A 22663-nucleotide genomic window follows, 5' to 3' on the forward strand; every position below is an offset into this window, starting at 1 on the left:
AGCTTGCACTGTGTTGTTTGAATTTTTCTTTTTCCATTGAACAGCTTGACTAAAGTTACCTGGAAGTCCTGTCTCGTTTCATTTCATACCCTGACAATCATAAATATTTGCAGCAGATCCAGTGATTTGGAATCTGTCTACAGCGAAGCTTTATGTGAGTGCATAAAGAATCGAAACACGAGTACATGCGCACACAAATTATACCGAGCCTTCCGTTAAGCGGAGTTGCAGGCTACTAGTGAGTGTGACGGATGCCTTGAACACATCATGGTTTCAGAGGCAGCGTGCGCATATGAACATATATATAGCGCTGTTCGAACACATTATATCCGCAAGAAGCATTCACTGTTTACTTCTTCATTATGCCGTGCAGCCGCGGATGCGCGAAGGTGAGCTTCCCGTTTCTTTTCTTCTTTTTTTTTTCTTTTTGCGCCTATTCGACAAGGGTACAGCCAGGCCGCAACCACGGTCATTAAACCCGGCGAGGTCCTCAAACAAGCTTTTAAAAAGAAGAATTGTGTCCGCCCCCAAGAAAAGAGCCTAACAGTGGGGCTTTCTTGTGATATTTGCTTGCTTATGCTCCCGCAGGCAGGCTAGAGACTCCGGCTTAGCGTGGCCACATGTAATAAAGGTGGCCACTTCGCGCATTTGATTTTCAAAACAAGGCGCCCTTACGATATCGCACATGACGGTCTCGAAGACGAGCCAATCCCACTGGCGCACTACTTTTGTTTGCGTCGTTACTTGCTGCACGCCGGCAAAGCGCGGCGTGATACATCTCCTGCCGTGCGAGAGTGGTGGTGGTGGGGGACTTCGTCCATGCTACTTGGGATGAACTCGTAAACCCGTTATATAGGAAACAAGTTTCACGCGATTAAGTTCGCGTTAACATGGGCGGCATATGGAGCAGGCAGAACGTCCGGGTCGAAGAGGTGGACTTTGCCGCCAACTGTGCCTACAGGTATCCGCCGAAAACTGGTAAGTGCGGCCTTCGTTACATTTTCCGAAGGAAGAAATAAAAAAAAACAGCTGTGCCCAATGGCGTCTTGACAGGCGACGCAGCGTGCGTGGTTCGCAGGCGTCTTTTTTTCGACTATGCACGCTTGAAAAAGTCCAGCAAAATCACATCAGATGCATTGTGCGTACATTACCGCTGCACCTAGCTTGCGAAGACATCGTTGTTGGCGCCGCTTTTGCGTCTAAAGCTGTCGTTTCTGACGACCTCGCTCCAATGTTTACATCCTCCGAAACTCGATCGAACTAACTCGCAGTCGCGAAACTTTCAAGCTGTACGAAAGAGTGAGATCGTGATCGGTGTGCCACTGACGCTGCTGCAGCCCGTCGGTATCCGCGGCCTTTGACGCCAGCCAAAAACTTGTCGATAGCGGCACTGTCGCGATCTAATTGGTTTCCGATCGTTATAAACTTGTGTGCGTTCCCGTCTGTGACATTGTCACTCGCAGGCAACTACTTCGCGAGCCACTTCATCATGGGCGGGGAACGGTTCGACGCCAATCAGCCTGAGGCGTACCTGTTCGGCGAGAATACCGACCTGAACTTTCTCGGAGGCAAGCCAACGCCCGTACGTGAGTTCTTTGTGGAAATGGTGGCCAGCCAGGCGTACCTGTAAAATAAGCTTCCGCGGCGCAGAGCGTCGACTTAGCTCCGTCGCCTTCGGTGGTGTTGTGTGTTGACAAGAGATCTGCAAAACTATTTGCTTTCAGGCTGTGATTGACTGCCGTCCGAAACCGTAAGTCGAAAGCGCGCGCAGTCACGCCAAATTTATGTATACATGTATGTGTCCGCGACGCATCCCGATCACATGACCGGTTTATACCGGTATTCTGGTGAGCGGTCATGCTTAATTGCTTGTGAGCGGAAAGGCGTACCATTTCATTAGGCTACATCGGCTGCTCGTGGTAATTGCCAGCGCACGATAGCTGTTTCGATTGCACGCCTACAGACAAAAAAATAACTGCTAACTCTTTGCTCACCTGTCAGATTTAACCTCGTAGAAAATGTCTCGCAGAAGCAACTGTCAGTTCTAGTTTATTAGTGATTAGTATGCATGCATGCAAGCTACAGATAAGTTCTTGAATGCCATATTTAACTTGTGTGCCAGGTTATTTGTGATAAGTGTAATTGCAGGTGATTTAGCTCACTGATTCGCCTGTCAGTTGACATGGGCTGCATCTGCCGACCTTCCCCAGTTCCCGTACCCGGCGCCACAGGCCAACGAGCCCACGAGGCCTCTACGAAGTCTCGTCAACATTCGGAAGGAATCGTTGCGCTTTGTCAGGTACGTCACCCGGTTACGGTCGGTCTGTACGAGTACAACCTTAGCATGCCCTCTGTGCAGGCTGAGACCCCAGAAGCTGTAACGTTTTGTATGTGCAGTTTTTAGCATAGGCAAGGTATTGTTTTTGCATGTCAACAGAACCTCTAATCGTTTAAAGGTAACATAAGGCTTCTTACTAAAATTAATAAAGGGGTTGCAGGTCCTTCAAACAACATGACAATAACAGCCAGTTCACGGATTGTTGTATGATTTGAGATGGCTTCGTTGAGAGCAAAAAAAGAGAGGAGCAGGAGGGAGAGAGGGGTTGCTATGTGAACACCATTAGTGGCACAGACTAAGGTAGCAAATGTGCTTTCTTTTTTTTTCTTGAAAAACTAGGCAAGTAACAATGGTCAGTTTTATATCAGACAATCTTGACTATGAAATGCAATCTCTCTGCAAAATTATGGCAATATCAAAGCAGTAAAAGGAGCAAGGTCTTTTCTGTAAAACTTCTAAGAGAAAGTGCAGATAACTGTAGTAAGTTTTATAGGGAACTCTGTGGAAGGCAGCATTCTGTTGGTAACAACACCACCATTGTAGCTTTATTTGTCGACAAGGGTTTTGTGTCTCGAGGACAACAAAAGTATGTCGCTGAGGGAAGCATAAACAGTGCAGTCGCCATCGTCAATCCCAATTGGGGTTTTCAAGATAAAGTGCGTTGTCTAGAAAATGTGTGAGTAATCTCATGCCGCAGCATTCTTCATGTTCGCTGTTCGTTTGACAGAATCCAAGACGAGTCCAAGGCGGACGACGAAGTGACGGACGTGGTCCCGCCGTGCCGGTACAACATCGAGTTCACATTCGACACGGACGTTCGGTGTGCCATCACCATCCACTACTTCTGTACAGAGGAGATCACCAGCAATGGGCTAATGTGAGTGGCTGGCTTTGCTTGAAGAAGCTGTTTGAGGATGTAGTGTGCTCACTTATAATCGCATACCTGCCGATTCTCCCGTCTTTTGTGAAGCTTAAGAATTTAGGCTCATTATACAATTGTACAAGCGTTCCATCAAGTTTTACGAAAAGTAGATTGTGTTAATGAGAAAGATTTAAAGTGTTGAAGAATGGGGCGAGCATGATTGAAATAAAACGTTTATGTACGAAAAAAATGGGGTCTTACCTATGCTGTTGTTTTGCAGCCATGCAAGAGGTCATATGCCAGAGGGATACTTGCTTCGAGCAAGTTTATTGAGTTTAGTGAGTTACGTTTATTCAACTAACTCTTCTAAAGTTTATTCAGACAATTTCCTGAAGCGAAGTCGCTGAAATAGTCACTGTGATCTAAAAACGTGTTACAACTCGGTCTCTGCTGTTCCTAGTTTGTTGCTGCTTATGTACTGCGTCTAAATGTAAGTAATCCTTAATAATATGCGTGTGTTCCACAAACGATTGTGCTCATGGCAAACATTCTTTTTAAAATGTCTGCTGCGTGCCTCTCCCCTCCCTGTAATATCCGTGAGATCTTTTACCAATTTTAAATTAAAGTTGTCAGGTTAGCAGGTACATAATAACCTCTGTTTCACTCACTCACCTTCATTTGTTTGTTTGTTTTCCTTTGCGTACAGTTATAGCCCGAGAAACGCGGAGATGAGCTCGGAGACGTACCACTACAAGCGCGGTGCCAATCAGCAGTTCAGCCAGTCGTCCCACATTTTTGATCCAAGTCTTTACTGTGAGGAAGAGGTGAGTCTACTGCTTTCTCTCACCCTTATGCAAATCTGTGATTTCTAGCCAAATGAGTCACCCGCGGTCGTTGCTCAGTGGCTATGGTGTTGGGCTGCTGAGCACGAGGTCGCGGGATCGAATCCCTGCCGCGGCGGCCACATTTCGGTGGGGGCGAAATGCAAAAACACCCGTGTACTTCGATTTAGGTGCACGTTACCCCAGGTGGTCGAATTTTCCAGAGTCCTCCACTACGACGTGCCTCATAATCAGAAAGGGGTTTTGGCACGTAAAACCCCATAATTTTTTAGCCAAATGAGAAACACAGCATTTGTATGCAGTAGAATAATTTATAACAAACCTGAAGTCCGCTGAATTTGTAAGAACTAAAGAGGGGTCTCCAAACTGTTCAGTTTATTGCAGAACCCATCCTAGCAGAGTTTTTTGTACTGCCTTGATAATTTTTTTTTTGCTTTAAAGAAACAATAGAGAGAAACACAAAATTGTATTAGACTATTAATTATTCAAAATTTTATCTTCATCAGTTTCACAGTACGATAGGTTCATCATTAAAAGAAAAATATGAAGGTGCAAGTTACATTTTACGTATTATCGCTGGTTTGTCAGCACGGTGTCACAGATTTCAAAATATTTTTTGGTGTTTAAACAGTTTGGTGCAAAGCGAAAGTTTATAAGAATTTTGCTGTATTGATTTTTGCAAACATGAAAATACCTTCTTTATTGCTGATATTCATTATAGCATACACAGAGAGAGTGGTGGAAAAAAATCGGTATCTGATCTACGTGAAAGAAACACAAGAGGGGTGCCTCGGACAGGCCAAGGGGTCTCCTATGGATTATGATGGCCCATCGACATTTTGCGGTGCGAATACGGGGTACGGCAACAACAGTGAATTAGACACGCGTGCCCTACACCACTGCAAGTTTGCGAGCGTGTGATGGGTGTTATTGTGCGGGATTGGTACATTGGGCTTGCTGACTGCAGTCCAGCCAAGCCAAGCCGCTGGCCAAAGCATGCGCACCGCCAACAGGCCTTTCGGACTCTGAGGAGACCGCATGTGAATTTGCTATCAGTCTAGCCTGTACGTCTGATATCGTGCTCGGTCACTGATAAGGTGTACGAGTGCGAACATATTGGCGGTGAGTTTCCCGCGGTGACTTGTGACCAGCCACTGCACGGGTCGCATGATGGCAACTTTGTTTATAGCTGCCATGTTTGTGGCACCGCACGCGTGATTCATGCCCAAAATAGCTAGCACCATTTTGATCATTGACGTTATACATTGCTCGTACCGGGAGGTGGTTGTGCCCAGAAATCATGCAAGTCTGAAAAGGTGGTCAGTGGCTATACTTCCCAATTTTGCTACCGGAATACATATTGTCTTGCTTCACTATAACAGATACCCTGCCATGTCCTGCACTTTCCGTTTCGTTATGGCGGAGAATACTCCATTTAAGAAAGCATGACCAGCCAAATCTTACATTTACTTTGTTATATCCAATAGTTTGTTATGTAGAGGTTTTACTGCACTTCGTTGCACACTTGGCAGGTGGCGCTGCAGAAGCTAGATAAGTGGCACAGTGATAGATGTCTCACTCCGGCGACGCTTTCTTAGGAATAACTACCTCGCATATTGTAACTACAGCTTGTAGACATAAGGTTACGTCAGATCACGTGTTATTTTATGTGTCTTGGCACTTTTGGTTCGTGATGCACTATGTTTTGGTTGCGAGAGCAGGCAGTGCTCAGAGGCCGCTGTTCGCTGAAATGTGCTACTTCACTTGTTTTGTGGTGAAGGTTCTCATCTGGCAACACCCTTCCGTATAATAAATAGGTTGTATTTTGCGACACATAAGTACGACACATAATTTTACATTGATATCTCATGACGCTTACCTGCATATTTATTTTATTTCTGCTGCACTATTTTGTGGGCGTGGACAAGAGCAGTGAGAGAATTGTCTCTACTCTCTGCAGCGTTGCCTCTTGTGAGTCAAACGGAGCACAAATTGTCTTCGTGGCTTTCCATGGCTTAATTTTTCGTTGTCCACATACAGTCATCACTGCAGACCGAGCCCCCTCAGTTCGACCGATTCTTCTAGCTTACCTGCTTGAAACACTTACCCGCTTGAAACTCCTTTTCTAAGGAGCGACGGCGTGACTTGGGTCTCTTCGGTTGGTTTGCGTTTCCATTCGTGTTGCTGTTGCGGTGTGCCTTGTTATCTAGTGCATCTTACATCAATGACATTTCTTGTATGACCACTGTTCTTTTTTACCATAAGTATTGGCCACATATGACTCATTCATGTGACTCATGGTATAATACGATGGTCCTTGCACTTATGTATATTTTTTTGTTATCATTTGCTCTGTACAATTTTTCCCTTTTACTTGTTTTGCATCTTGCGTCATTATGTGATACTTGTTCCTATGCTATTATGCTGTTTTTTGTTGCCCTTACTCAATGCCCTTCTGGGATTCTGGGTAAGGTATTTTGAATGAATGAATGAATGAATGAATGAATGAATGAATGAATGAATGAATGAACATCTCTTGAGGCTGAGAGAAACGCTGAGCTCTGATTTGAAACAATGTTTCATGCCAGCAGTGATATACCATGTTGCCCGAGTCCCATTTTGTATGTCCTTCTTTCTTTTTTTCCATGCAGCTGACTTACAACTTCGAGGATGAAATTCTGCCAGTTGTGATCCACTGCCTGGCGGAGGAAGGTGATGGTACGTTGCACCGCTTTTCCATTTTTCTTGAGATAATGTTAGTGTTTTCATGTTTATAAATGTTAATTTGCATGACTGTGCCAGTTTAAATTATATGCTGCCATCACTGATGAGGACTGTATGTATTTTGAGTGTCTAAGCAGGAGTAGGGTGTGTGTGAATGTTCAAAACTTTCGCATAATGAACCGAATAGTGTCCTATTCAATTGGGTCTTCGAATCAAATAGTCACTATTTGTAAATGGGAATGAGAGCAGCATTCCGGGCAAGTTGTTAATCCATTACTCAAGTATTATTGCGCAAAAAAAAAAAAAAAAACAGACGTAAGAGAAGAAGACGCACCAAGCGCTTGTTGTGTCTTCTTCTCTCACGTCCGTGTCTTTTTTGTTGCGCAATAATACTTGAGTAATAAATTTCGAGTATTTCAAAGTGTCAACTGCGCCTAAATAAACATAAAATTGGGACAAAAGTATGGTAAGTTTTCACCCCCACAGGCATGGTATAGACATAAAACGTGAGAATTTGGGTAGTGGAGCAGGCTACGTCGCTTAGGTCGCCTTTCTTTACAGGCTACATATGCAGCGAGCGTTCACGCTCTCTGAACAGCCCTGTGCATGCGAAGGAACAGCTTGTTTGCTCCTAATGCTCCATTTGCACTTTTAATTAACAGTGCTTCATAACTTACAATGTACTGACAGCGAATTGCTGACTTAAAGAATACTGCGATGTGAACATTGTTTTATATTTATTGTAATAATGGCTGTTCATTATTCAAAAAGTATTCGATTCGATTCATATTCAATTCGGTCTCAAAAATCACTATTCGCACACCCCTCCTGAGCAGTACCCCTTGACTATAAGCATTAAAATTGAAGCCTCAAGAACAATTGTGAAAAAGATGTTGTGCATGAATTAGAGGAGCTCGAACGACGAAATTTTTTTAATGAATACAAAGCATTTTGCTTGCTTGCTTGTAAAAAAATGGGGAAAATAAATGCCATAAAGAAGAAAGGTGTAAAAAATTAATTTTGTTCAGCAAATGTATTACTTTTAGCTTGTACATTTGAACAGCTTATAAATTAGCAAACCCAGCACAGTTCCAGGTTGGCTTACAACAGGCAATTAAGGTGGCCAATGCATCCTTATCTATTGGCCTTTTTCTTTTTTCATAGCAGGCATGCTCCAGTAATGGTAGTAATCCCTGTGTATTCAGCCATAATTGAACGTCTGAAATAAATTGTCAAATCCTCTAATAATAATGTTCGATTCAAAACAGAACTCCTAGATTCACATCTGTAATTTCCATTATTCACACACCTCCAGCGTGAACGTCGACACATAATCACACTTCTTGTTCTAGAACATTCACCATGTTACTGTCCGATATGACATAAAATTGCTTTGAATAATATGACATTGCAGACAGGCTCCTTGGAATTGGAAGGGAGTTTGTTGCGGTGTACCAATAGCAATCGGAACAGCTGTGGTAGTGCAAAGAACTCCAGTTGAAGTGGTGGGTACATTAAAGACTAACTGCAACGAAATCTTACTCAAGTTCAGCAGCAAGTCTGTATGGCTAGCAGCAGCATAGATCTTTAGCAACCACTCCGAGCATTTGAACGTCAGTTTCGCACACCACTCGCACTTTCAGAGCAACACTTTATGAAGCCTTCTTGCGACGATTCGTCCTAATACTTCATTTTGCGCGTGCTTCAGTTCACATACATCACCATCATAGCAAGAAACCGCTAACACAAAGATGGCATGCAGCAGCGTTAACTACTTTAGAATGCGTTTGCAAAGGTGCGATGGCTGCGCATCACCTCAGCAGGCTTAAAAATGTGTGGCAAGAGCTTTGGACCACACTTACCTTCGTGCGTGGATGTCTCTCAACGCCGCAGAGCCGCGGCAGTCGCACGTGTTGGTCGCTGTGGTGGAGAAGAACTCGGACAACACATACACGCTCAAGCCGCTCAAGCAGAAGCTCTTCGTCGACGGCCTCTGCTACCTGCTGCAGGAAATATATGGCATCGAGAACAAGAATGTGGCCCAGACCAAGGTAGCCATTGATGCACGCGTCATGGGCATTCTTTCAGTGTGCATGAACGCTTTCTGGCCTTGAAAAAACGTCAGAACTCGGGCTTGTTAGCGATGCATTACAATTATATCCAAGACTGAGGTTCGCAAGAAGACAGAAACACGAGGTGATCAACAGGGGTTGAATGAAGGATATGTCAGGCTGGAGCCATTGTTTCGACAAAGGAACTTCTCTTTTCAGTACCCTGGAGAAGACAGGTCTTCTTGTGAAAACATTGCCTCTATTGTGTAACAGGTTAAATCAACTAACGATGTGGTAACACGATGGATATTCGTTGCGATCCAAGAATCTGCTAGCTTTGATATGTCTCCCTTCTTAGTTGGCCATTCTATAATGCATGCGCTTATGCCCAGCCAATAGTGGCCAATGATAGTGGCCAATGTGGTTGTGGCAAAGATAGTTGCCCACTGCTCATACGAATACATCCACATACAACAGGCTCCAGCTTGATACATTTCTCGTTCGACAACTGTTGATGGATAATGAATGCGCTGTGCTTTTGTGTGTGTTGGGCTTGTCCATTCTTGCACTATTAACACTGCAGTAGAACCCTGCCAATACATTTTTCAAGAGACTGTGGTAAAAAAGAACCTTACAGCCACGAAAATCTAACAGCGAGGCAGGCCCCAGATTGCCCCATCAATGTCAGAGACAGCTCTGAATGGTTGCCAGTACAATATTAGACATCTTGGGGCTTATATTGAGACCAGAAATGGTGCACGCACATGTCTAATTAAGGAACACGTACTAGCTCAGCGCTGTTGGGCGACCACTTTCGAAAATAGTTTCACTTTCACAAGATTTCGCTTGACTTAGCACTGAACGTGTCCCTACATACGGCCGTCAGCATTCCTGGTGCTGTGGCAAGCTCATCTTCATCAGTGCCAAGAACGCTGTTGATTGTATACTTTATATACTCGGATGCATCCATTGCCAAGTAGGCTACGTCTTGCAAAATGTTGTGAAAGTGATCGCCCAAGAATACCACCCTTGTCCTGTGACAGTGGCCTCTTTGCTCTGTTGATATGCTTCATAGCATAACATAGCTATATTGCGGCGAAGCTGATTTTAGGGAACAACAAAAAAACACACACACACACACGCACAGCTTTGCTGAGACACGCTTACATCCAGTATTTTGGGGGCAGGACCGCGAGCGGGACTTGACAGGCTTAACCGCAAGTATATGTTTATCATCTTCATAGCACCTTGTGAGAGCGAATTTGCCTCTGCACCACTAAATGTACGTGACTGCCACATTTGAATGCAACATAAAATGTGGGAGCATCACAGAATGGCGATGTATCAAGTGCGAGCATAATACATCGGAGCGAATGAGCTATACGCTGGGACCATGGAAATGTGACATAGCAGCCGAGAAAACGGAACAGAGAGGAACGTATCAATGAAGTTCTACTGTGTTTCTTAACTTCTGGACAACGTGTATACATATCATGAATAGCCTCGCATGATTTGTAATGTTTTGCAGGCTCGACGTTATGACGCATTTGTTTGGTTGTCCATGCCATCGACCTAGCAGGAGTTCTTTCTAGCACAGAGCTTTGGAAGATGAACAGAAGTGGGGAAATTGAGCAGAAACCATTGGAGGCTGATTCTCAAAGAGCAGTGATGGCTTCTCGGTAGACTTTGCAAGATATGTTGTTGGGGACGGTTATTGCTCTGAGGTGTGTGGTTATTGCTGTGTGTTACGCTGCGTACGAGATTGTCCCACTACCTTACAAACTACATAAAAGACCTTGTCAAGGCACTTATTATGCATTGGTATCGGGATCGGCCCACCAAGTCACCACCTTTCATTGAACTGTCCCCGAGATCAGCCCAGTTTACTCGGCTTGCCAGGCAGGTGTCGATGCAGGGTGGGGGTAGGAGCCAAAGAAAGGTTCGCAGGTTCGCTCTAAAAGCTGCTTCATATGCCGGGCCACTGAGCGGATGAACCAGGCTGACACAACCTGCGTCTCAATGCCAGATTCAAATGCAAGCGCAACATCCTGTGGAGGCACCTCTAGCAATACATATGGTAGCTGCGCCTGAATTCTTTTTTTTTCTTGGCACTGGTGGCACGAACTTCTCATGTACAGAGCGCTTCTGTAGTGATCTTTACGTCGCCACCACCCCGAAGGGCTAAGTTGGAGGTTCCTGCTGCATCACTGCTTCGCACAGCGAGACGTTACTGGCCACTGCTTACACGGTAGCATGCTGTCCTCTTTTGGCCTCATCATGAGCGTGTCACTTACAAGAGCACTGTCGGGTTGGTTGAGGGCGTCTTTTCTGGCAGCGAGAAAGACATAAGCGTGCCCTTGCCAGAGACAAACCAGACATGCTGCGCAACGGTCAAGCCGTGCCTGCGGCTACTGATGGTTTCCTTTAGCCCCATTTTTTTTTTACTGTAGTTCATGCTCACTATTATTTCAGTGAAAGAATAGACCAGCCCCATTGTGCCCCGTGTCGGGATTTGTCGTTTTGCTATTCCACATCTCCTTTAGTCTCCCGTTGCAGCAGTGCCGTGCTCTTCCCGCTCGCAGCCCCCGACCGGGGACGAGGAGACGGAGGACAGCGGCGCCGAGTGCGTCATCTGCATGTGCGACAGTCGGGACACCCTGATCCTGCCGTGCCGGCACCTGTGCCTGTGCTCGTGCTGTGCCGACTCGCTGCGCTACCAGGCCAACAACTGCCCCATCTGCCGTGCACCCTTCCGCGCCCTGCTCCAGGTGCGCGCGGTGCGCCGCACGCTATCCTCGGCCGTTGCCGTGCCGCACCTCGGGGGCTCGGCCGGAGACGCCCAGGTTCGTCGCCAACTCTTTGCATCCCCGTGACGGAGACTCGGGCTAGTTTGACCTTACGTAATCGGCGAAACACGGCGCACTAGAGAAGGAGCAGCTGCGGAAGCAAGCGCTCTGTAGGATGTCTGGTTTATGTGGTCGTCCCTCGTTGATGCGTGGCAATTTACCTATTCTGTCCACCGTTGCGCTTGCCTTTGTCCCATCTCTTTTCGGAGGTCAAGGCACCTGCCGTGGTTTGACTTCAACTTCTGGAACTAAGCTGCATTAACAGTTGAAGCAGGGATCGCTGTGCGGAGGGGTTCGTGAGCAGCCCCTCGCGAGCAGGCTAAGGCGATGCACAAAACAAATTAACCTGTAATGAAGTTAAACAAGCTCGGGAATGTAACCGCTCCTACTAAAACATGGCAAATGTACCATATAGATATATAAACGAACTGCCATACCGACGGCGCACACTCGCAAGCTAACCCAGGCCCCCGCAGGCGCATACCACACACGTGTACTTCCAACAGCGATCTGCAGTGATCTATCCCTTGAGCCATTCGGTGCATTGCTTGTAAAGCATCAAGCACCGCATTGTCGTCACGACATACGTAATGTCGTGCGAGTGTCCGTAGCCACCGGATGGCGCATGACCCGGGCCGTGGCCATATCGCCACACGGTGACGTAGGCGATCCAGACAATGTTGAAATGTTCTTTTGAACTGGTGGTGGCACATTGTATGCAGAGCAAGAAAAGAAGGAAGCTTGGCCAAGATGTTAACCGAATGCTGTTTGGGGCAGCATACGGCGTAGAGCATAGTTTACCACAAAAAGGTCACCAGAAGGGAACTGTGGCACTGGTGTCGGTGGGAGTTTGCAAGCTTGGCGCTTCAGCAAGCATGGGAAGGATGGGCAGCACATGGATTTGCATAAACTTTTTCCTTCTGGCTTCAGGCGGCTTTGTGGCTCGGCAAATTGATAATTTTCGACAAAACATTGCTAACTTCGCTCAGGTTATCTCAGTAGGAAACTCTGTAGAGCACAGAAGTGAGATAAAGCCGCTAAAAGTGAGGCGTCATCGAGACATAATAACAGCCAACTGCAGCGAAATCTTGGACAGCGCAACAGGTCTAGTTTCAGATAGTGCAGCTGTTGAGTGACCTCTCTGCTATATTTCACATTTGAAGTACTATTTGATGCATTGTGAAAAGCCAGTGAAAGGAGTAATTTTCTGCTTTTTTTTTTTAAATGTTTGAGATGAGGAACTGTGATTGTCACTTGCCGTAAGTGACACAAAACCCGGAATGTTTAGAACCAGCAAGGTGCTTAGGCTTGACCGTCAACATTGGGCAGCACTTGCGGTGCACTAACAATCTCGGAGGCCATGTTCCGGGATCTGCGTCATTTCGAGTAACCGCTAGGCACCCACACTCTTTGCTTTGGGTGGAATGATATGCGTCATTGAAAGATGGGTTTCCCTCTGAGAGGCTGTGTAGCATTCAGAGATATTGGCTGTCATTGATGTGGATTGCATGTCCTTGAATTGTTGTGCGTAACTGAAGAGTGTTTCTCATCGAAAGGATATGGGGGCGTTGAGAAGTATTGTTTACTTGCCTCGGTGGTGAGCTTGGTTCCCGACCATGACCTCTGTATTCTGATGGGGTCGAAATGCAGAAACACGTGTAGTACTTAGATTTAGGTGCACAGAAAACAATAACAAATGGCAGCCAGCAGCGCCATCTGTGTCAGAGCCCTGAAGTGGCCGTGTGACCTTGGCGTTGGTGCGAACACACAGCCAGACAACAACATTAGTGATGAGCTATCACTAAGACCAGCCAGCAGAGCAGTTCTGACAAGCTGTCGGAACATGCTGCCAAACGCCGGGGTTTTGTTAGAGCCAGTGCAGCATGCAGAAGCATGTGTCAGGTGTAATGTAGCCTATGTTGTACCAGGCTTTGGTACAGTGAAACATTTGAAAAGGCTCGGATACAGCGAAAAAATTGCACCGGATATAGTGACACATTTGCAAAGCCTTCGGTAAATATTGGGGGGGTGGCAAGACGGACCCCTAGAACTTGCAAATGAGTGTCAGCACACCTTCATACATGTTTGCTGTCTTGGATTGGCATAGATTGGCATACGCCTGTGAGATGTCTCAATTATTTTTTTACCCCTTTATTTTTGGGACAGTAGACCGACTGCTTCAATTCATCTTTCAGACCTGCCAAGACATTCCACCAGGTTACGAAGTCGTGCCGCTGGTGGAGGCCCTCAACGGACCAGTCGTAAGCTCTGCACCGGCTGCCGCAAGTGAGTGCTGGATTAATTTTGCTTCTTTTGTCTTTAGGCAACGTGTAACTAGTTGTCAGCTGTTTTGGAGGAAACCTAAGAACAAAAGATTACCGTTAAAACCGGGCTATAGGTCGGACCAGAATATAGGTCGATCCCCCAAATAACGAATTCTAAAAACGAAAAAAAATCTTTTTCAATGGCAAAAGTACCAAAGACACCCTTACCTTGAAACAAATGCGACTCAGCCGGTTGCACAATGGTGACAGTATTTAAACGCTGCCCACATGTGCACCCGGCCAAGTTTTTAACAGTATCGCGTGACCATCGACCCGCGTGCTTGTCAGCACCTTATTAACAGCGCTGAGCGGTGAAACAAACGAGATACGCGCATGTGTACACATGCGCTTACTTTCGCTATTTCTCCGCTCCGTGCCGTGATGATAAGGTGCTGACAAACACGCGGTTCGATGGTTGTGTGATACTGTTAAAAATTGGCCGGGTGTACAGTACACAGAAGGGCACGAAGTGTGTAAGCGCTACTCCGAATCAGAGCAACGCCTTTGATCAGAGTCGTCCGAACTAGAGTCGGATGACGAGTGCTTCTCGCTGCCCAGTCCATAGGCGCGCGCGATCTGTACCGCTTTCAAACGGATCCATTTGGCAGTCACAGGCAGCGATCTTACACGCAGCTCCCGGACGAACTCCGCAACTTTGTCTTCCAATTCTGCGGTCCGCTGCGGTCCGCCCACAAAATGACGTTTTCTGTTGGTTTGCTGCTTCTGTCTCCGCCAGTACCGAATGCTCTTTTCGGATACTCCAAATTCACGCTGTGCCGCCAGGTTGCCGTGGGCTTCCGCGTACTCAGTCGCCTTTTTCTTGAAGGCGACAGTGAATTGCCATCGGCTTCCGCTCTTCTTGAACCAAAATGTGAAAAAGCAACCTTTAACCAACATAACTTTGTGACAATGAAAACGCAAAATGCCGATAATGTCGCCACGCCGCGCTGCTGCTGATGGCGATGGCGGCTGTTTACTTCATCCGCCCATTGTTGCAAGACTTCCGTAGTTTTTCCGCTGATGTTCGGTATATAAGGCGAGGGTCGACTTTTCACAATGGTTTTTTGAAAAAAAGTTCGACCTATATTCCGGTTTCTATGGTAGGTTAGTCTAGGCTGTCAAATTGCCCGTACAGAATCCATACAACATTTCTTTTAGAGACATGAGGCAACACTGAAGTCCTTTCTGTAAAGTTTGTTCATTGTCATTTTAAGTGACCACACAAGCGCTTTGGGACGAGATCGTGCAAGCATCTCGCTTTCCGAACGTTCACTTCGCCTCCTATGTCACTGAGTAGGCAGCATTGAATTCGCACTTCCCTGTCCCCGTGCTGATAAACAGCAACGAAAGTGCAGCTCTGGCAAATCACAAGCACGAGGGCAAACTTGGGGAAAGGAAGGTGCTGGTGCGATCCGCACCTGGTATTGCTTCTCAAATGACCCCTTGAACGTGCCACTAGTTGCAGAGAACATTACAGCTTTTTCACAATTCAAGTTGCCCATGACAAACTGGGTCTTATGTGTTCGTTTACTAAAGTTGCACTGGCAGTCTCGGAGCCAAAGCTCTGCCGGGCACTACTGGCTGCCTTGAATCAAAGGTACACGGTCGTCCACTCTTAGTCAGAATGCCGCTCCGTGCTGCCGGCGCTCCGCGGGGCGCCTCTGTCGGGCGCCGGAGAAACTATTGCGCAGCTGCAGTGAGAGCCGCAGGTGGGGCTTCGCGCGTCGTCTGCTACAGTGCGCCCTGTACTGCGTTGAAGTGGGCTTTAAATTTGCACTGCCTACGCAGAACGCCGATCGGAGAAACGTTTCTGAATAAACAAAAGACTGCTGAGAAGTCTATCAGCTGCTTTTATCCCGTTGCAGCAACCGTAGCAAAGTTTCCTACGTGCCTGGTGAAGTTGAAACACACAAATAAGCATACTGGGGAGAAAATGCGCGCCTCGTAATATTCGAAGCTTTATACTACTGCTGCAGCACTACGATCCGCCAATATTTTTAATTTTTGGCGTCTTGCTGAGTAGCTGGTAATAAGTGTTAGCAGACGACTGCTGTTGTCTGCTGAAATCTCAGCGCAACGAAAATTAATCGGAGCGGAATAGTAATAGTGGAGGTGGAGCTACATTTTCAGTCTCCTATTTTGCCTTCCCACAGATAGAGGTAGACGGCCAGGTAGACTCATCAGCGTATGAAAACAATCCCTAAGGTTTACTAGGCCCTCAGTATTGTCCACATTCTCCACATACCCAATTCAAGATGTCCTGCTTCAATACGCCAGCCACATACTTTGAACTTAGTGGGAGCACAGTACGGCACATTTTCCTGCGGCCACCTGTGAACTGTAAAACTCGTTGGAGGCACATAGGGGTTTATCAACTTCGGGAAGGCGACAGCCGTTTGCGACTCATTACACTGAGTTGAATTTCCAGCGCTTGAATTCATTTCGTGACAGATGAGAAGAGCAGCTGGCGCAAGCGTGGCAGAGGGATCATGTGACACCACGACCCGTTGCACCGTGATGTCACGTGATATTAGGGTCACGTGACCTAAGATGTAACGGATGGACGCTAGTAGGAACAATTAAACGCTATTGCCTTAATAAATATCCTCTCAGCAACTACTTAAAGCCATGCAAAGCTGAAGACTGAGGTCCTGGTAAACCTTAGGGATTGTTTTCATTCGCTGATGAGTCTACCTGGCCGTCTACCTCTATCTGTGGGAAGGTAAAATAGGAGAAAGAAAATGTAGCTCCACCTCGACAATAACTATTCCGCTCCGATTAATTTTCGTTGCGCCGAGATTTCAGCAGACAACAGCATCGTCTGCTAACACTTATTACCAGCTACTCAGCAAGACGCCAAAAATTAAAAATATTGGCGGATCGTAGTGCTGCAGCAGTAATATAAAGTTTCGAATATCACGAGGCGCGCATTTTCTCCCCAGTATGCTTATTTGTGTGTTTCAACTTCACCAGGCACGCAGGAAACTTTGCTACGGTTGCTGCAACGGGATAAAAGCAGCTGATAGGCTTCTCAGCTGTCTTTTGTTTATTCAGAAACGTTTCTCCGGCCGGCCTTCTGCGGAGGCAGGGCAAATTTGAAGTCCACTTCAACGCAGTACAGGGCGCAATGTAGCAGACGACGCGCGAAGCCCCGCCTGCGGCTCTCACTGCAGCTGCGCAATAGTTTCTCCGGCGCCCGACAGAGGCGCCCCGCGGAGCGCCGGCAGCACGAAGCGGCATTCTGACTAAGAGTGGACGACCGTGTACACACAGAGATGGCGCCGTCCTCTCACAAACAGTTCTTCAGAGTGCTTGCTATAAGTGGTGTGGAGCATGGAGTGTCCTGCGAGAATCACTGTGCAAACTAGTACAGTCGTACGTTGATTTAAGGATTAGCATATAATGAACTGTCGAATGCAGTGAAGTAAGCCTAAAATGTTTCTCACCAATATCATCAACTAACAAAAATGCATTCTTATAATGAATATTGGATATAGCGAACCTATTTCTGCACGGGACGCAATTTCGGTGCAACGACGCTTGACTGTTCTGGCACACTGAAGTGAGGGGAGTGCTCTTATAATTGATAATTATAAGTGCGTTTGTCTTGTCAGCGTATGCAAGATTTCTCTGGTTGTAAGCGTTGCTGTGGTTGTGTTACTCATGCTGAGTTGTTCGGAAGCTCGAAATGTATGCTTTTAGTTCATTCTCGGCGTTGTTTATCTTCTTCAGTGCACCTGACGGTAGGCCTGCCACCCGAAGCTGGAACACCTGAGGGGCCAGCAGCAGCCAAGCCTCGAAGGAGTGGAAGGTAGTGGCAGCCTTTTCGATGTTCTTTTGCGAGTCAGACCACCTCGGAGCAGGCTCTGCATAACAAGGCAGAGATTACGAGAGGTGAAAGGCAGAGAGGTTAATTAGATTAACTGTCTGCGGGTGTCAGTTGGTTAATTTATTTAATAACAGTGCCTGTCAACAGCCAAGTGGCCTGCTCAACAGTGCACATTGTCATCGTGCAACATTTGTCGCACAGAATTAATAGTTTGGTTCCTTTTGATTTTTAAGCACTTTTGTTGAACGACCATGAAACATCAACTACCATAGGAAACTCAAAAGAATCTTACATTCATAAATATGGTCATTAAATATGTCGTCTTGAAAAAAAGACGATGAATTTTAAGTGTTTTAATATTGCATCACGAAACGAACACCTATGATATCCGCTTGTCTATGGGCCAAAATGAGGAGACAAGAAGTTACGGAGCAAATTTGTCTGCACAAACACAGTAAATGGATGTTACAGCAACTGTAGTTTTCCAATCAGTCCCGATGCCTTTGAAAAACACAACCAGCGCTTTTAGATCAACTTATCCTGACATCAGCTCGCACCAGGGTCCAGGAATTCAGTTTTTCTTAAGAGAATAGCTGTCAAGCTTGTTGAGCATGGGGTGCAGTGCTTTTTTTTAGGGCAACGAAAGGAGAACAATCAAACACAAAGTGCACAGTCGTCTCTTTGCATTCTCAAACTTCACATTCTGTAGTTCTGGCCATTCTGATGAGGAAGTAGTAGAGATTAGTGAATGCAGTTCAGGCTTTAAGGCAAACTGCAACAAAGTTGCAGTTTTGCCTTAAAGGCGAAGCATTGATAGTGATAGCAAAGCATCACACAAGTGCACAAAGTAAGGTGCGTAGTGTTATTGTGGACGTATATTGCAATATGCATTCGCTTATTAATCGAATTAGCTAGCATGGTGCCACGTGCACTCAGGCAAACATGAACAGATCTCACTCAATGACCGCAAGCACTTGCCGTCACATTGCTGGCTTGATGAAGAGTTTAAACAGAGGGAAGCAAAGGCTTCTACTGCCTCTCCATTCACTGTGGCTCTGAAACGAGATTACGCAACCTCCAGCGCTAGGGTGCGTGCAAGGACGGTGCACATGAGTGGTCTGTGTATGCGCAGCTGCGGCCGTGCCGGCTTTATCACGCTATTGCGCACGTCCCTCTCCCCTTTTCTTGCACACGCGGGAAGACGACATGACATGCATCAAGCCACTGAACATAGAAAGTAAATAAAACAGAAGGTATTAGCTATTGAATGACGCATTCAAGTCGGCTGTTCTTACTTGCGTAATGTCTAAATCCAGGTTGTACTTTGCTCAGCAAATGCAGCAGAGGGTTTTATTTAAACGTCTGATTAACTGGGTGTAATTTTCTTTTCCCAGGCGGCGTTCAGGCAGCACTTCGTCGTTGCAGACGGACAGCGCCGGAGCTGTGGCTCCTCCAGAGGTGGTGGTGGCAGCAGTCGTTTCGTCGGACCCCGAGAAGGGACGTGCGGTGTCCCCGCTTGGTCCGGACGTCCGCTGGCACCGGCGGAGTTCCTCCCGCGCAGCGCCGGAGCAAGTTCGTCTGCTTTCGGAGTCATCAGAGGGCTCTGCCAGTCGTCGAAAGGTGAGCTACGTTGCTGTCGGTGTTTCCTTGCTGTTTATGTGGTGTTCGTAACAGGCACTACTTGCTCGCTCTTTGGGGGGACGGTAGTTTTTTTCCAAAATGCAACAAATTCAATTTCTGTCTAAGTGACAGCAGCTTTTGCTTCCTCGCGAGTCATGACTGGTGGCGCCTCCCAGCAGACAAACGTGGTAAAGGAAATATGTCACGCAGAGTTCCAGTCCACTCTGCCAATTTTGGCGGAGCATGTTTTTCTGCTCCACGGACCGACTCCCGCTCTTCCGACTCTCTCATTGGAACACCTTACTCCTGCCCTCACTCTGCCATTGGAATAAACTTGCTCCGACTCCGCCATTGGAATTCAACATTAGAGAAGCCCAGGTGGTCAAAGTTAATCCAGAGTCCTTGACTTCGGATTAACTGTGAGATACTACGGCGTATCCAACAGCCCCCCATCGTAGGTCAGCACACCTAGTTGGGCGAGTTGGTTGGGCATTGCGAGCGTGTAAACGCACTTGACTAGACACGAGCAAGAGCAAATATGAGACGCTCATGTGCTTCGTGTCTTTCGTCTTTTCTGTCGTCCATATCTGTTAAGTGCATTGACACAAGCTGGCATTGCCCTATTGTAGCTTCTGAACAAGGACATGAAACAGGGAAATCAGATGAATCGTCTGAGTAAATTATCCTTGTACTGTACATCAAAAAAAGCCTCTCTTACCATGTGAAGAAGCTTAAAAGCTAGAAAAGACTATTTGATCACAGTGCACAACAAATCAACAGGGACTGACAGAGTAGACACACCACAAAGTGCTTTGGTGCTGCAGCGCTTTGTGGTGTTGTTACTCTGTCAGTCCCTATCAATTTATTGTGGGCTGTGATCAAATAGACTTGGAAAACGAACTAGCCCACCAGTGCGTCCTAGAAGAGACACCAAGACGATACAGGTGGCGCCGCCGCCTTGAAGTTTCTGCACCATCACACCGTGGATCATGGCAGCATCTGCTTGTGTCTAGTTAGTTGTTTGTCGGTAAAAATAGACTACATTGTGTTCTGAAGGTGCTGAAGATTGAAATTAACAAGCTCTGAGATAATTAATTACGACAGCTTCAACGCTCCAGTGCGTGAAAATACTTCTTAATTTATGTTGTCACACTGGTGTACGTACCAACGCTGGTGTTTTGGCGCGAAATCGAAAAGAGAATTAGAATTCTGCCTTTTTTTTTTATTTCTAGCAACCAACCTCTTACCCGAAAGTTAACAAAACTAGAGTTTTGAAAGAATACTTTAACGGCTTAAACTGACTTAGTGTGTCTCTTTAGGGTCCTTCAAACGTGATAGCATATCGTAATGCATAACTTGTTCATTTACTGCGCAGTAAAGAAATAAATTACCTGTTTCAGGAGAACCTCTTGTTGGGCAAGCTGGTCAGACAGGAGAGAAGACGAATTCAGGCACACAACGAACACAGGCGAACACAGTTGCGGGTGAGCTTGAAAGGCAGTGAAAGACTTGCTTTAAATATGGCTGTGAGGCTGTGTTCGTCTGCGTCCGTCAGTGTTCGTCTTTATCTCTTGTGCCCTGTGTGTTTTGTGCTCAAACCAGCCCCTCAGCAGCGTTGCAAGAACTGTAGACAACCTATGTGTTTGTGAACAGGCATACTACAGGCATCAGGAGCAGACGACTCTGTTGACACTTCTGTTCTTCCTTGCCGTTCACTGCTTTTCTGTTGTAGCTAAACCGTGTTATTATTTAATACTATGTGCACTAAATATACGGTAACATGTTCTTATTTTTGAAACTTAAAGAAGCTGTGCAAAGTGACTTTTGGATACCCGGATGTGTCTTTTAATCTTTCCTGCAGAGGAAGTCATCAGCAGTATTGTTTGTGGGCAATTATTTGAGCCCACACATAATGCTCTGGCACCACAGCCACATCTTTTCAACAATCTGTGCATTTGTAGCTTATCTATTAGACATTTTCATTGGGTGGGAGGAAGAGTCTGGCAACTAGCATGCTCTGTGAGCCTTTCCTTCTTTCTGGCTTGCTTGAGCCAGTGTGATGCTGCTTGAATGAGTTGTAACAGCATGCTATGAAAGAATTTGGACATGCTTTAGCTCATTCTGTGATACAGTTGCGTAATGTCAGCTCATACGAAGTCATCAGGGAAGTACTGCGTAGTCCTTGGCTGCGTGGATACCGTATGTACTCTCGTAGTCAATGCTCTTTCCCCCCAAAAAAACAAAGCAAAGTTTGGGGGTGGGTTTATTATGCAGGGTAAATCTTATGGGAACTTTTTCGAAGCAGAAAAAAATTGAAAGGTAAGACGGTAATGATTTGAAAAATGCATTAGATAACTTAACCTTAGCAGTAACAATACACGTATCCTATTTGCAAACTGTAGCAGCATTTTTACTGCACTTCACTTCCTATTGGAACCACCAGGCCTGTCGTCCAGGACGCTGGCCACTTCATCCACATCGTAAATCCGCTGCTTCCAGCTGTCTGCCGTTATTGCAAGCATCATGTTCAAGCACTGCTTTTCGGCGCTGTGTTGCTTATTGGCATCTCAAAGTTTATCGGTGTCTGATCAGTGCTTCCCTTTTGTGAGCTGATAAGCTCTCTGGTGCAGGCCACGCCTTCTACACTGGGACTCTCCTGCGCGCCCTGCCCGGCAGCACGTTGCGCACGCGAGCACGCTTTGCTATTACGTCAGAGTATAGCCCGTAAACTGCGTAAAGTTACTGTTGCGGAGTACCAGTTGCGGCGTTTTCCCTCTCTCGCGTGTGTGAGGTGCCTTTGGGCCGGTACTGGTGACAAGCATGCGGTAAGAACAGGCCAAGCGTTATCGCGATTGCTCTTTCCGTCAGGTTTTCAAACGAGCGTGATGACATGCAGCTTGTTCTTACTACATGCTTGCTGCCAATGTTCTCTCGTCAGGGTGTTGCCATCAGCTTCTTCGTCATCACAGCCACCCCCTCTAGGGTATGTTTGCCACTAGCATGGATGTTCAGCCTACATAAGATAGCTGTAGAATTTCGTGCACCTGACCTTGGCATTTCTCACGTGGCACGACAGTCATCGAGATTAGGTGCGCTTGCTTTTAAACGCGAGCGAGAGTAAAAGATTCTAGTTTCTCCAAAAAACTGCAGCATGGCCATTCAATTGTGGGTCTGCAGAATAGCATAGTTGGGGGTGCAATCATTATGCGGCAGAAAACAAAACTCCA

General features: G+C 46.4%; 1 protein-coding gene across 3 annotated transcripts in view; it reads left to right on the top strand.

The window, feature by feature from the left end:
• Window positions 1-760: 760 nt before the first annotated feature.
• The window catches only part of Mrgn1 (Mahogunin ring finger 1), a 31132-nt gene continuing 9229 nt past the window's right edge, over window positions 761-22663 (top strand). Inside the window, exons 1-12 of one of the 3 annotated variants that reach the window (XM_075701892.1) lie at window positions 761-978; window positions 1464-1582; window positions 2178-2299; window positions 3066-3215; window positions 3907-4024; window positions 6694-6760; window positions 8660-8817; window positions 11400-11660; window positions 13859-13949; window positions 17720-17798; window positions 19211-19436; window positions 20837-20920. In XM_075701892.1, coding sequence (XP_075558007.1) covers window positions 891-978; window positions 1464-1582; window positions 2178-2299; window positions 3066-3215; window positions 3907-4024; window positions 6694-6760; window positions 8660-8817; window positions 11400-11660; window positions 13859-13949; window positions 17720-17798; window positions 19211-19436; window positions 20837-20920 — 1563 coding nt within the window. In that variant the 5' untranslated portion in view covers window positions 761-890. The remainder of the gene's footprint in view (window positions 979-1463; window positions 1583-2177; window positions 2300-3065; window positions 3216-3906; window positions 4025-6693; window positions 6761-8659; window positions 8818-11399; window positions 11661-13858; window positions 13950-17719; window positions 17799-19210; window positions 19437-20836; window positions 20921-22663) is intronic. The other 2 variants (XM_075701894.1, XM_075701895.1) reach the window with 2 other exon arrangements.

Source organism: Dermacentor variabilis, chromosome 8 (genome assembly GCF_050947875.1).
Source record: "Dermacentor variabilis isolate Ectoservices chromosome 8, ASM5094787v1, whole genome shotgun sequence".
Lineage (NCBI taxonomy): Eukaryota > Metazoa > Arthropoda > Arachnida > Ixodida > Ixodidae > Dermacentor > Dermacentor variabilis.